Source organism: Molothrus aeneus, chromosome 1 (assembly GCF_037042795.1).
Source record: "Molothrus aeneus isolate 106 chromosome 1, BPBGC_Maene_1.0, whole genome shotgun sequence".
NCBI lineage: Eukaryota > Metazoa > Chordata > Aves > Passeriformes > Icteridae > Molothrus > Molothrus aeneus.
Window position 1 is genome coordinate 129,876,282 of NC_089646.1, and position 12,051 is coordinate 129,888,332.

Consider the following 12,051-nt stretch of genomic DNA (forward strand, 5'->3'; position numbering starts at 1 on the left):
AAATGTTTTCTCTTATGTAATAGTCAATATTCTACATATTCATATTCTTTTAACGTGTCACAAATGCTAACCCTCAGAGTCATGCTATCTATGCCAATGATTTCCACAGAGCAATATGAAAAAGGTATTCTTCTACATTTTTTTTCATTGTAAATTTAAACTCCATGTACTTTTTCCTCTCTATTCACTTTATCATTACACCAGTTTTTTGCCCCTTTTTATTTATTTATTCTATAAGCAGCCTTAGATTTTTCTTAAATATCTATTGAAGATTTTTTTGTTTGTGATCCAGGCCAATGTCAGTGAGCACAGACGTGATTCATAGCTTAGCTCTGGATGGGACCAAAGACTCAGAATACCAGGGTCATAGAAAGTACACTTATGCTGAGCTTCTCCATGTAAGTATGGCTTGAAAATATTACTTGTCTTGAATCATGGGTTAACACTTTATTCTGCAGTATAAAGTAGTCAAAAATGGAGAGAACTTGGTTTAATTTTATGAATGTCAATGCTTTATGTAGAGGTATCATTAGAATGTCAGCATTTTCTCTCTTGTATCTGTCACCTATTGGATAGGAAATCATGGCACACACAGAGGTTTATTTTCACTAGAAAGTGTGGATCTTCTCCATAGTGACCATGTGTTCAGTAGGCTATGATGGAAAACGCTCTGGATAAATGCTTCAGTGGAATCATTGCCTAGGAAAGTATATCAGACTTACAGAGAAAACTGAATCTGCCTTAGAAAGTCATTAAAATTATAACATTCAAAGAGGAAGAAGGTTCATTTGTACAATCCCTCTTTATTGCTTGTGTACTTCATTCTTTTCTTTGTTGAATTATTGCCTGCTAAGCAAAAGTTGAGCAAACCTCAAGAGAGACAGGCTGCACGGATGAGCCTTTTCTCAATTACTGCTAAAATGCTGACAAATCAAACATATGAGATGTCAACATCTGGCAATCTAAAATATATCCAGAAACTTTCTTGTTTGTGGAATGGTCTCAAAACAGCCTGGTCTTTCATGGAGTTATTGATACCCATAGCCTCACAACTAAAAGAAAAAAATCATTTAAGGAATCTGGGCCCACCCACATGTGCATGGAGTTTGCTAAGCACTTGCGTACATGCTTGTTTGTTTTGCACTTCAAAATCACACTTTATTAATTTCTTCACTGCAATCATTTTACCTTGTTGTTTTTGACAGAAAAAAAGGTTAGTCTTTGCAATCTGGGGACATTTGCAGTTAGGAATGTATATTCAGCAAAAGTTCACACCATGAACTATTAGTTTTTATACATCATACGCAGTTTCCCTCTTACCAACAGAAGAAAACATCATACATTTACACTGGTTAGACTGGAACCTACAGTCAAGACCTCACAGTTTGCCATCACAAATATGAAGCAAAGGGGAATGCAGGGATTCATAGTTTAACTTCATACTGGGGAGGGAGATCTTCCTACTCTGCTTCAAAAGTCTGGTTTCCTCTTGCCCTTCTCCATCCTTGTTACTGTTTGGAGAGAAGCTGATTGCCAGCCACCACACTCATCTGCTTCCACTTCTGCTATCAGAGACAGCAAATCAGCCATAATTTCTCTCTTGTGATCATCAGAAGCTAATTTACTTACAGAAGCCTCTTCTGCCTTCTCTGTGAGCCTTGACAAAATGGATGTATTCTTCCTCAAATGCTCTGGGAGCTAGCTGTGGTAATGAGCACGGATTTCTGGCTCACTAAATTCCTCATGATTTTGTTGCTTGTGTCAGTGGTGTAACCCCAGAAGATGTATCTTTTGTTCCATAATAGTTAAATGTTTTGAATCTTGACCAAATAGCCACCTCTTAACTTCTCTTAATTCAAAACACGGTAGCCTGAGCTGAGACAACCTTTGACAGCTAACTGATGTCGTTGAGTATCACTGGAATTCCCCAGAGCTAAAGACTTAATGACAGAATTAAGGCCAGGTTTGTTTTTCTGTTTTAAGTATTGAGGAACCACCTAAGGGATGCTATAATCACTTAGCTTCTCTAAATGTCTTCAGTCATCAGATTTATTCCATTGGATGTGAATATTTAGTGGGAAAATGGTGGTAAGGGCCATGATCAATTGCATATGTAGTAGAAAATGGAGTCTACTTCCTTGGGATGAAGTTACTAATTGAACACACTTCATGGCCTTCCTTTGCAATGTAGTGAGATTTGAAAATAATGAAAGCCTGTTATTCCTTGCTGTGTAACTATGTTTTATTTGTTCAGGGGAAAAGTGTTGCTAGCAGTGTTGTCTTCAGGGGATCAGGAATTGAAAGCATGCTGCAGTCTCTTTATTTGGAGAACAGAGCAGGCTACTACTTCACACAATTCTGTGAGAAGTCGGGGAATAAGGTATGAATATTTTCCTACTCTGTGATAATTTAGTCCACAATTGACTGAATGCCAAGTTATAGAGGGCAGCCAGACTGAAAAAAAAAAAAGAAATGGAGAAAGAAAGATTGATGACTGGATGACTTATTACTTGTGAGACTTCAATCCCTCAACAATAATAAACTGTTCACGTATATATGCAAACTAATGACAGGTCTTAACCAAGCTGTCAGATTCTTACTGTCTCAAACCCATTGGAATTCTTATTGTACCATCAGGGATAAAAAAAAGGCTACTAATTTTTAAAAGTTAACCGTTAACTTGGCAGAAAAAAAAGAGGTCTTAACCCACAAAAACCATTTTTAAAAATAAGATGGGAAACCTGCTGTGCTATTACTAACAATAATTTGATTTCTTCTTACTTTTTGGGTTAGTGATGTCCAAAATCTTCAATATTTTGAAAACTTTCTTATGCTTCCATGAATCTCCTTGTATTTCTGAGACATGCAACACTATTTCTTCTATGTAGTCAGCACATGTATCATTCATTGCTTGGTGTAAATTGAGGATTGAATTGGAACAGTTTATGCATATTGAGTTAGTGTTTAGTGGCTTTGCAGAAAAATTGAGTCTTTAGGGGAGGTTTGAATGCAATCAAGATGGACATCTGTTTCACCACTAGCACAACCCAGAATCCAGCAGCAGTAGCTAGAAGTGCCTCTGGCTTCTAGAAGGCAAGATCTAATGTTTCCAAAGCTAAATACCTTCAGCTAAAACTATTAAATGTGCATAGAAAGAAATCTAAATGAAAGAAACTTATTTTTCCATTGGAGATAGGCAACCACCCAAGTGTCTCTACCCTTTCCAGGTGCCAGGCTCCTTTCAAAATTATTTGCTTAAAGTTTTCTCTTCAGCTGTGAAGCCTATTTCTATTTCACTCATGTTTCAGGTCTGGAAGACTACAGTTTGTGGAACAAAGTTCCCCATCCCTACCTTTTTGGAATGCATTGTTTATTGGTTAGTGATGGGGGTTTCAGGGTATTTTTAAAGTCTAAACCCCATAAAAACATGATTAAAACAGAGGACTTGGGGAAAGATCTAGACTTCTGAAAGATCTTTTGCTGTTTGTTTGAATTTATGAAATGAGGCCACGACTCTGTGTCTCAGAAATGCATGTAATAAAAATGTAATGATAATCCCAGTACAATGTGTCAAGTACACACTATTTAATTATTTTGGTTTTTGCTGCAAAACCCTATTTTGCCATGGCACAAACTCTGCATGTCCATTATCAGCATCTCTTCTTTAGCACTGGCTTTATGCCACTGAAATGGGGTTACTCTTCAAATGTTAACTACAACGTTAACAATTTTAATGGCCAATTATGCATAAAGGATACAATAAAAGATAGAGTATCACTGTGACGATGCTATGAAATATGTTGTTCTTCTGCCAGTATGCAACAGAAGATTAAATCCATTTTAAATTGAGCTTGATTTATGATGACCCCAAGGAGCTAAATAATTACTTGCATTGGAAAGTAAATTTTTTATAAAATTGTGATATTTGGGTAGCAATAACCTACAATATTTTTCATCTCTAGTTATGGAAGAACTGCGTGTACTTTTGGTTCGACCTACAGGCTTATCATCAGCTTTTTTACCAAGAAACCCTTCAACCTTTTCAAATATGCCAGCAAGCTCAAGTAAGTTGTAAATAATGTGTTTTTCTTTCAAAAATACATTTATTAGTTCCCTTCACAAATGCATTTGTTCAGTGTAAAGACTGAAAAGAAGATAGAAAAGTTTCCAAAACTTGACAACCCACACCAAAGTAAATCTGTGTTGTGGGCAATAAAAGAAGCTCTTTGGATTGTTTCCATGGAATTTCTTGATTCAAACATTAAACATGCATAGTTTGATTTCCAAGCTCTGCAGCCTGTTCCCAGTTTTATCTATTATACTCAGTTTACCTAAACTCCCCTTTGCTACACTGAGTCATATTTGGAAACTGTCTGCTTAGTGTTAACATCAGAGATAGTGTTTTTTCTAAACCAACTAATTGTGCTGTACCTTTCCTTCCATCTCCTATGTGGGTTAGAATTGCAGATCTCATAGTACAGACCTCAGATAATGACCTCAATAATGAAAATTGATCTTTGTTAGCTCTGTTCAATTTTTATGATTGTCAGGGTTTCATTATTATATTTACCATGGTTGTCATCCCCCTAAACAGATCTTTAGACGCTCATTTAATGTTAAGTGGAACTGATATTTCCTATAAAAGAGTATTTTAATTGAGCATGCACTTAGCCCACCGTGGTGCTGAAGGCAGAGTAGATTGATTCCATCAGGGAAAGAAACTGCAACAGTGTGATATCATTAGAAGAACTACAAGGAACTTTTAAAATCACTTTGTGAAACTTTGTTCTGATTTTCCTCTCTAAACCTTGTGTAGGAGTGTATCCTATCCACATATTTCAATATATACTGTAATAGAGCAAAACTACTTCACATATCATTGGAACAAATATCTGTAGAGGGCAGGTGAGAATAATCTCTTTATATGACATGTTCCTAAGCATCTGGACATTCTTGAATTTGTCTTCTTTTGCTTCTTGGAGGTTTTACTGGGAAAATAACAGAAGTTTGCATATTTGTCCAGAATTCTCATCTAAATCAGTGTTATTTGTACAGAAACTCCAAGTAGAGGCCAAGGCATGGGTTCCTCCCTCTCCTGTCTCATACTGGGTAAACTGAACCATTACCCTATTTAGTTGTTTTCCCCTCCAGCTCTTTTTATGGCCTGAGGCTGTGGGCAACTGAATGTCCCCTTAAGTCTGACTGTCTCCTGCATCAGTCCATGCCTGTGTGTGGCTGGGGACCTCCTCACACCAAGCTGACCATATCAATTCTGTATCACCATTTTCCTATGCGTTTTATTGCAGGCCAAAGCTCACCTTATAGTCTCTGATGGTTTTCATTTTGGTTTCATTTCACACCAGTTTACATTCTTTTTGTAGTGGTTGCATGTCTGAAAATTTAAGGCCCAGGTCTTTTTTAGTAATCTTATTTCCAGTGCTGGCCTGGTGGTGACAGCAGAACATCATACAATCAGTGTTACCAGGCAATTGCAGACAGTATATACACATAGCCATGAAAGTAAATACATCAAAACTAAATATGTGAAACTGTTCCATTAGCATAACTAACAGCTGAAATGTAACATAACAAATCAACACATGTGCTGCAACATTTGGTATCATTTTCAAGCTTGCCTTTTAAGGCTGCAGAAAAATTATACTTGTTTTCGTTGGAACACTGTAAAGAGTCAAGCTGCAACCAATCTTCAGAGTCCGCTTACGAAAGGGATGCCTTCCCAAATTCTGCACTCACCTTTGGCACAAGAAGACAGTCACTCCAAATACTCCTAAGAGAATGTGAATCAGATTCACATGACACATTGTCGTATATATTTTACTATTTATTACAGAAAGAGACATGTAGAGACAGAGTGTTCCGTATGTGTGCTGCCTGCTTCCTGTTAGAAACAAGAACAAACCTTGATTGCTGTGTATCTGCTACTCATTGTTTCATTTGTTAGGCATTGCTATTTCAGCTTTATGATAGAGTAATAAAACGCTTTCCAAAGTATATAGGCATTCACCTGGGGAAAGAAACTACAGTGAGAATGAAATTTGATGGATAAGAATAATGACAAGTACTGGTAATCACCCAGGAACACACGTGGTTATTCACTGTAAACATATGCACACAAGTGTAAAAAAATTTGAAAATAAAACTGATAAAGAAACATAAAATGTTGGGGTTTAATTTTTTAAAAATTTGTTTAGAATTAGAAAATTTAATGCAGTTGTGGGAAATATGATATTTTAATGCTAGAATCAATTTAGATAAAGGGAGTCTTCATTACTGTGGACTTTTAGGGTCAGATACAAGATTTATGTTAGTGGAGAGTGATGATGGAGGTTAAGGCAGTTTAGCCTCTCTGTTCAACACCAGCCAGTGCATTGCATGCTTCCATCACATCATTCTGCCAAGCAGCTGCACAAGGCACTCGTTTAGAGCAGAGCAATATCCATTCCTTTGGGCAGCAGTACAAAGCACTTGGACTTAAATCTTTCTCACATTTCTTGCTTCACTCCAGTCATTCTGAAATTGCTTATCAAAGCCTTCTCATCTGGGGATGAATTCACACCAGAGCCCAAGGCCTGTACAATCCCCAATTTGGAAAGTCATAAAATGAGGCCAAAGTCTTAATCTGAATTTTCTAAGCATTTTGTATAACCAGGTTTGTGCAATTGTAAGTAATTCTAATATGCAATCAGACAAATTTCCAGATAAGGTTTTGGGTTCAATCCATAACATACTTACATTTATAGGAGAATTTTTAGCTGGCAGGTAGAAAAAAATCTTGTGTTTTTCAATAGGAACAAAACAATGAATCAACAAAGTTTGATATGCACTTGATGTCCTATGCTTCAGATTTTTGTATGAATTTGTTAACCTTTAAGTTAATTTAATGTAATTTTTCTTGTTCATCCCTTAGGAGATTGACCAATATAATGGTTTCAATATTCCACTGAGAATGAGAAAACCTCAGGAATTCCATGACACTGGAATAAAAAGACACTATGATTATTCCTTTTTATAAAATGTGTCTTTCAAACTGCATTGCCCAGTGTTGAAGGCTGTGAACAGACACTTTTCCTCTTTTTTGACATGTCTAGAACTCTTCTCAGTTGTTTTTCCAGCAGTCCTTGCAATTGAATCTGTGCAGATTACAGATGCACCTCAACTCTGATGCAAGGGACACAGGGATGAAAGCTACTACTCATTTCTCTCCTATCTGCAAGTGCATATATTCACTTACTTGGTCAAATACCACTGCAATGGATTCTTGTGAGAATTTAAGTAAAAAGATGCCAAATCCTCTGACACTGCAAATGAGCATCCTTCAAATGAAGAGGCCATAATGATTACACCACTGAGAATTTGGTTCTTTGAGTTTGGAAAAGTGCATTCCTCTAGCTAGCTTAACCACCTTTAAATTTTTGCTTCATGTGTATTGCCAGCCCTAACTATTGGTTCTGGAGACAAATATCTGTCCTTACTATGTTCTGGTTTTGCATGTGAAATTTTAAAGAACTGGGGGCAGCTCTGCAGGTAGAGCAGCCTACAAAGGCAGTCCCTAATGTGGCAACATATTACAATAGTGCTGGTGTGAGCAGGTTGTCAATAGCTTTTGGTCAACACTTCTTAGTCTGGACAGTTTCTGACTTGGTAGGCTGACATTTTTTGCCATCTCTAAAGAAGAGTAGCAAATGTACTCAAGTTAACAAAATCATAGGGGAAGGGAATTCCAGCCAAGAAACTAGTGGTGTATTTGTTTTTATTTTGTTCTTAAAACTATGCTCAAATGTTCACTCACTTAAGGAACCAGGTTAATCTGTGCTAAAATATTGAGGACATATTTTTGAAGCTTATTACTAATTTACAGATCCCTTGTGTGGTAAGTCGTAACAGGTAGAGCAATGTAGTCCTAATGACAACTGAAATGGTTAACCCCTTTTTAAAAAGGCTGTTTTTAAAGATACCACATCTTGATATCATTGGAGTTGGCCCCTCCAATTTGGCTAATCTTATACATTAAATGTTTTGGATCAGACTTAACATGATTTAACTGAAACTTTCCTAGTGTTAGGCCTCTTCAAAGTAACTTTCAACTTTTGAAATCACTGTGAATCTAATTAAAGCTGTTAAATTTCAGTGTACTTAGAGATTTACTGAGAAGGGTTTAATTTAGGATAAATGTAGTTCTAGCTTTCAGGTAAGACTCTTCCTATGGATCTTCTATTTCTCTTACACCTTGCACCTGCATATCATTATTGCACTGATAACAATAGGCACAGTAGGCACAAACCATTTTTGTTTGCATGGAAAATGTAGAAATGTGGAAGGAGTGTAGAATCCTGCATGCACAATAAATACAGTAATCATAACAAGAGCTAACTGGGGGATGGATGTCAGCCATCATAGCCCTATATTCCTCTGTGACCTAACACCAGGAGAATCTAAAGGGTTTGTTTCAAATTGTAAAGGTCCAAAATAATGGGGATATAGTCTATTACTGTTGCTGTTTGAGAGTCTAATAAATCAACATTTAATTTAAAATGAACAGAAACATCATTATTTAATGTACTCAAACATTCTCCCCTTGTGCTTGAAATCTAAGCACACCAATGTTTTATTACTACTTGAACACAGAGTAAACATATTCTTTTCTTCCCTTCTATTGCTTTGAACATCTGCTAGTTACAGCTGGATTTTAGTAACATAAGGAAAATGAGAATTATAAGAATCCTGAATTCTTCATTGTCAAACCTGTGTGATAATAAAGTGAAGATGGACTTGTCAATGCTATCCTAGAGAAAAATTCTGATTTGTGCTGCTAATCTGGTCCCTGACTGTATGTTTGAAATATAGTTAGACTTTCACAATATGAAGAAGAGAAAATATTTATAAGGATATGAAATATATTTGGCAGCATCTTTTTTTACTTGAGTTCCTAGCTGAAGTCATAATCATGAAGCTTTAGGAAGCCATTACGGAATTTATTTTTCCAAGATATTCCTGGGGAAAAAAAAGTGTTTTACTCTGAGTTTTCTATGTTCATTTTCATAGCATGTTTAACAAAACATTTAGAAAACAAGAGTTTTACATAGGGGACTGTATAAAAAAAAATTAAAAATTACTCTGTGCTTCAAGGATGAGCTGTTAGGGAGAAGGAAATACCCTCCAGGTTCAGTTTTCTGCTCCTTGTACATGTTGAATGGCAAACTCTGTGCTTCAGATAAGAAGCATGTTGTGATTCTTGTTTTGGTAAGGGCTTAGACCTCAGCTGTGCAGTGGTATCTCCTGCATGGATCCTGTACAGTAATAAGTGTCTCACCATTTTCAAAAAACTATCAAAGAGAGCCTCCACAAAGAATGAAATAGTATCATTTTTCATTAATTTTAATCTCAAATTTACAAATGACATCTCTTAGAAGAAGTAAGATGCCTTCACTAGTTGGCCCAGCCCATATTCTGCAAAACAACAGTGTGACTTCATGAGGAGTGCAGTTGCTGTAATAATTGTGGTTATCTGAATCTTAAGTATCAGCCAAATATATCCAAGTGAAAATTGCATTAACCATTTTAATGAGAAAGAGTAAAAATGGCAGGGGGATTAATTATGTCAATAACTGAATTTTGAACTAATATTAGTTCTGAACATACAGCAGGGCAGTGGGGGACAAATATGCATTAATTCTCTCCTTCAAGGGTCTGTGACCATTGAAATGTATGATGGCTAAGATACAGTTTTCTTCTGTTTTATTGTAGTTCCTTTATGCAACTTACATTGCTCCATCTGCCAGTATGGACACTGGACTTCATCAGAATAAGAAAAATATGATTTATCACAAAATTGACCCAGCTTTTGAGGACCTTTTTGACCCAGCAGAAGAACATATCCTCACTGTTTTGCTGGAACCATGGATGAAGATGGTGGAAGAAGACAAATACACTTATAGAAAGGTAATATCTGGATGACACCATGAAAAATTCTTATTTCAGGGAAGAAAATCACAAGATCATTTATATGAACCCTGTTGTATTTATACTCCAGAAGGGAGAAGTATTACAAGATGTTTTACTCACTCCTTTCTATCCTGATAAGTTGAAATAGGCTGAGCTCCCTGTGGAGAGCAGACTTCTCATCTGAAAGAAAGCTGTGGGCTTCATAGACTCCTTGGCCTGTGAATTGGGGAGAAACACATCTTGCTATGGTAAAATTTTTCTTTGCACTCAGGAAGTTTCATATTTCTGCAATTGTACCATTGATCAGAAGTAATTTTTTTAATGATGGATTGCCCACAAGCACTCTGTATTTTTAATGATAAGCACATAGTAAGGTGGTTTTTTTGAGTGTCAGTGCAGTGACTGTAGGTATTTCTGGTGTTTAGAATTTAAGTGCAGTTACTGCTTAGCATAGAGGAAATGTGACATGGTGGTTCAGCTGTATTTGCCCCAAACACTTTTTAGATTGTTGCTCTGAAAAAGTGGCTCAGAGGTGTACTCAGTTCTAATCCCAAAATGTTCTGAAAGTTTGAATTGAGCATGCTCATGGAGGTCAGAGGAAAGGGCTGCAATCCTGGCTGTGCCTCTGACCAATAACAACAAGAAATGGTGATGAGAGTGGTGTGGATGCTGTGGCTCTCTGCTATTTGTAAACTTAGCTACAATTTTCTTGCTGAAGGTCAAACTCCTTCTGGGTGCCACAATACGAGAAAGATACAAAGCTCTTGTAGGGCCCTTCTAACTCAGGATACTCTATGATTCTAATTTCAAGTCTTTAGCATCTCTCTCTTGGAAATAGAAGGAGAAACTTACAGTGGAAAATCAGGAGAGAGAGGGCAGGAAGTTGGTTCTTGTTCCTGTTTTTCTTCACTATGAGGTTAGATGAAGCATCTCCAATTTATAGGAAATATCATCACTTATTGATGATACTTCTGTCAGCTTGTAATAACATTCCCACATTGCCCACTGCAAAATATTTTGAAATCTCCTTTTTCAGAAGTTTTGTAATACAGTCTATTTTTGGTTCTGTATCATGTATGAATGTAAGAAAAACTAGATTAATTGATACCTAAAATCACAGTTGAGACTGGTCTTCTAGCCAGTATTAAACATTTAAAAACAGATTGTAAGAACAGAAAAGAGACATACAGCTGTCTTCAGCACTTTTCAACCAAGAAAGTTCATGGAACAGAGGTCTTATCCATATTCTTGATTTTAATAGACTTTGAGGAGATTTTTTTCCTCCATGGGTTTCTGTAAAGTGTATCTCGAGTGATGTATCTTCAGCCTTACTGTAGAAGTGAGTTTCATGGTTTAGTCATGCAATAGGAGAAAAAATGTGTATCTTGATTTGTTTGGAAATGCCTCCCTGATAATTTCCCCTGGTGCCCTAGTTTTGTATATCACAAAGAACAAGTGAACAATTATTATCTTGTCCTGTTCTCAATGTTGTTATGCTTTTACAAGTTTCTGTGATATCCCACTTCATTTAGATCTCCCTGAAACTCAAGAATCCTAGACACTTTGACCTGTCCTCTTACAAAAGGTGTTCCATACCTTTGTTGCACTTATTGCCCCATCTGTATGTATTATATTATTTTGATGAGATGCAAGCAATACTCAAAGTCTGGATGCACCAGGGATCATCCAGTGGCAGAACCATGTTTTCTGTTGTGCTCTTTGCCCATTCCTAATTGTCCCTATCATTCTAATTGCTTTTTGACTCCTGGTGAACTTTGAGTGGATGTGCAAAATGTAAGCTAATAGCCATCTGCAATGATTCCAAGATTCCCTTCCTAAGTAATAACTACTAATGGAAAGCCCTAATTTGGAGCTCATTGGAATGACTTAATGTTTATTATTGTTGAATTCAGCTGGCCTTTTATCACACAGATGCTAAAGTGTCCTGCTATCCTGCAGCTTTTCACAGTCAATTTAATTTTTTGCTCTGTGGAATCATTTTGCAAACTTTGTTGTCTCCTCACTCACCTCCTTTCCACATAGTTTCTGAATGTTTAAAAAACAACCTCAGTGCAGGTCCCTGTGAGA

The 12,051-nt window shown here is 36.6% G+C and overlaps 1 protein-coding gene across 2 annotated transcripts in view; it reads left to right on the top strand.

The window, feature by feature from the left end:
* Positions 1-12,051, top strand: part of RGS22 (regulator of G protein signaling 22) — a 60,116-nt gene that overhangs the window by 24,080 nt on the left and 23,985 nt on the right. For both annotated transcript variants that reach the window (XM_066547714.1, XM_066547722.1), the window contains 4 exons: positions 293-398; positions 2,255-2,380; positions 3,963-4,064; positions 9,766-9,960. In XM_066547714.1, the coding sequence (XP_066403811.1) occupies positions 293-398; positions 2,255-2,380; positions 3,963-4,064; positions 9,766-9,960 (529 nt within the window). The remainder of the gene's footprint in view (positions 1-292; positions 399-2,254; positions 2,381-3,962; positions 4,065-9,765; positions 9,961-12,051) is intronic.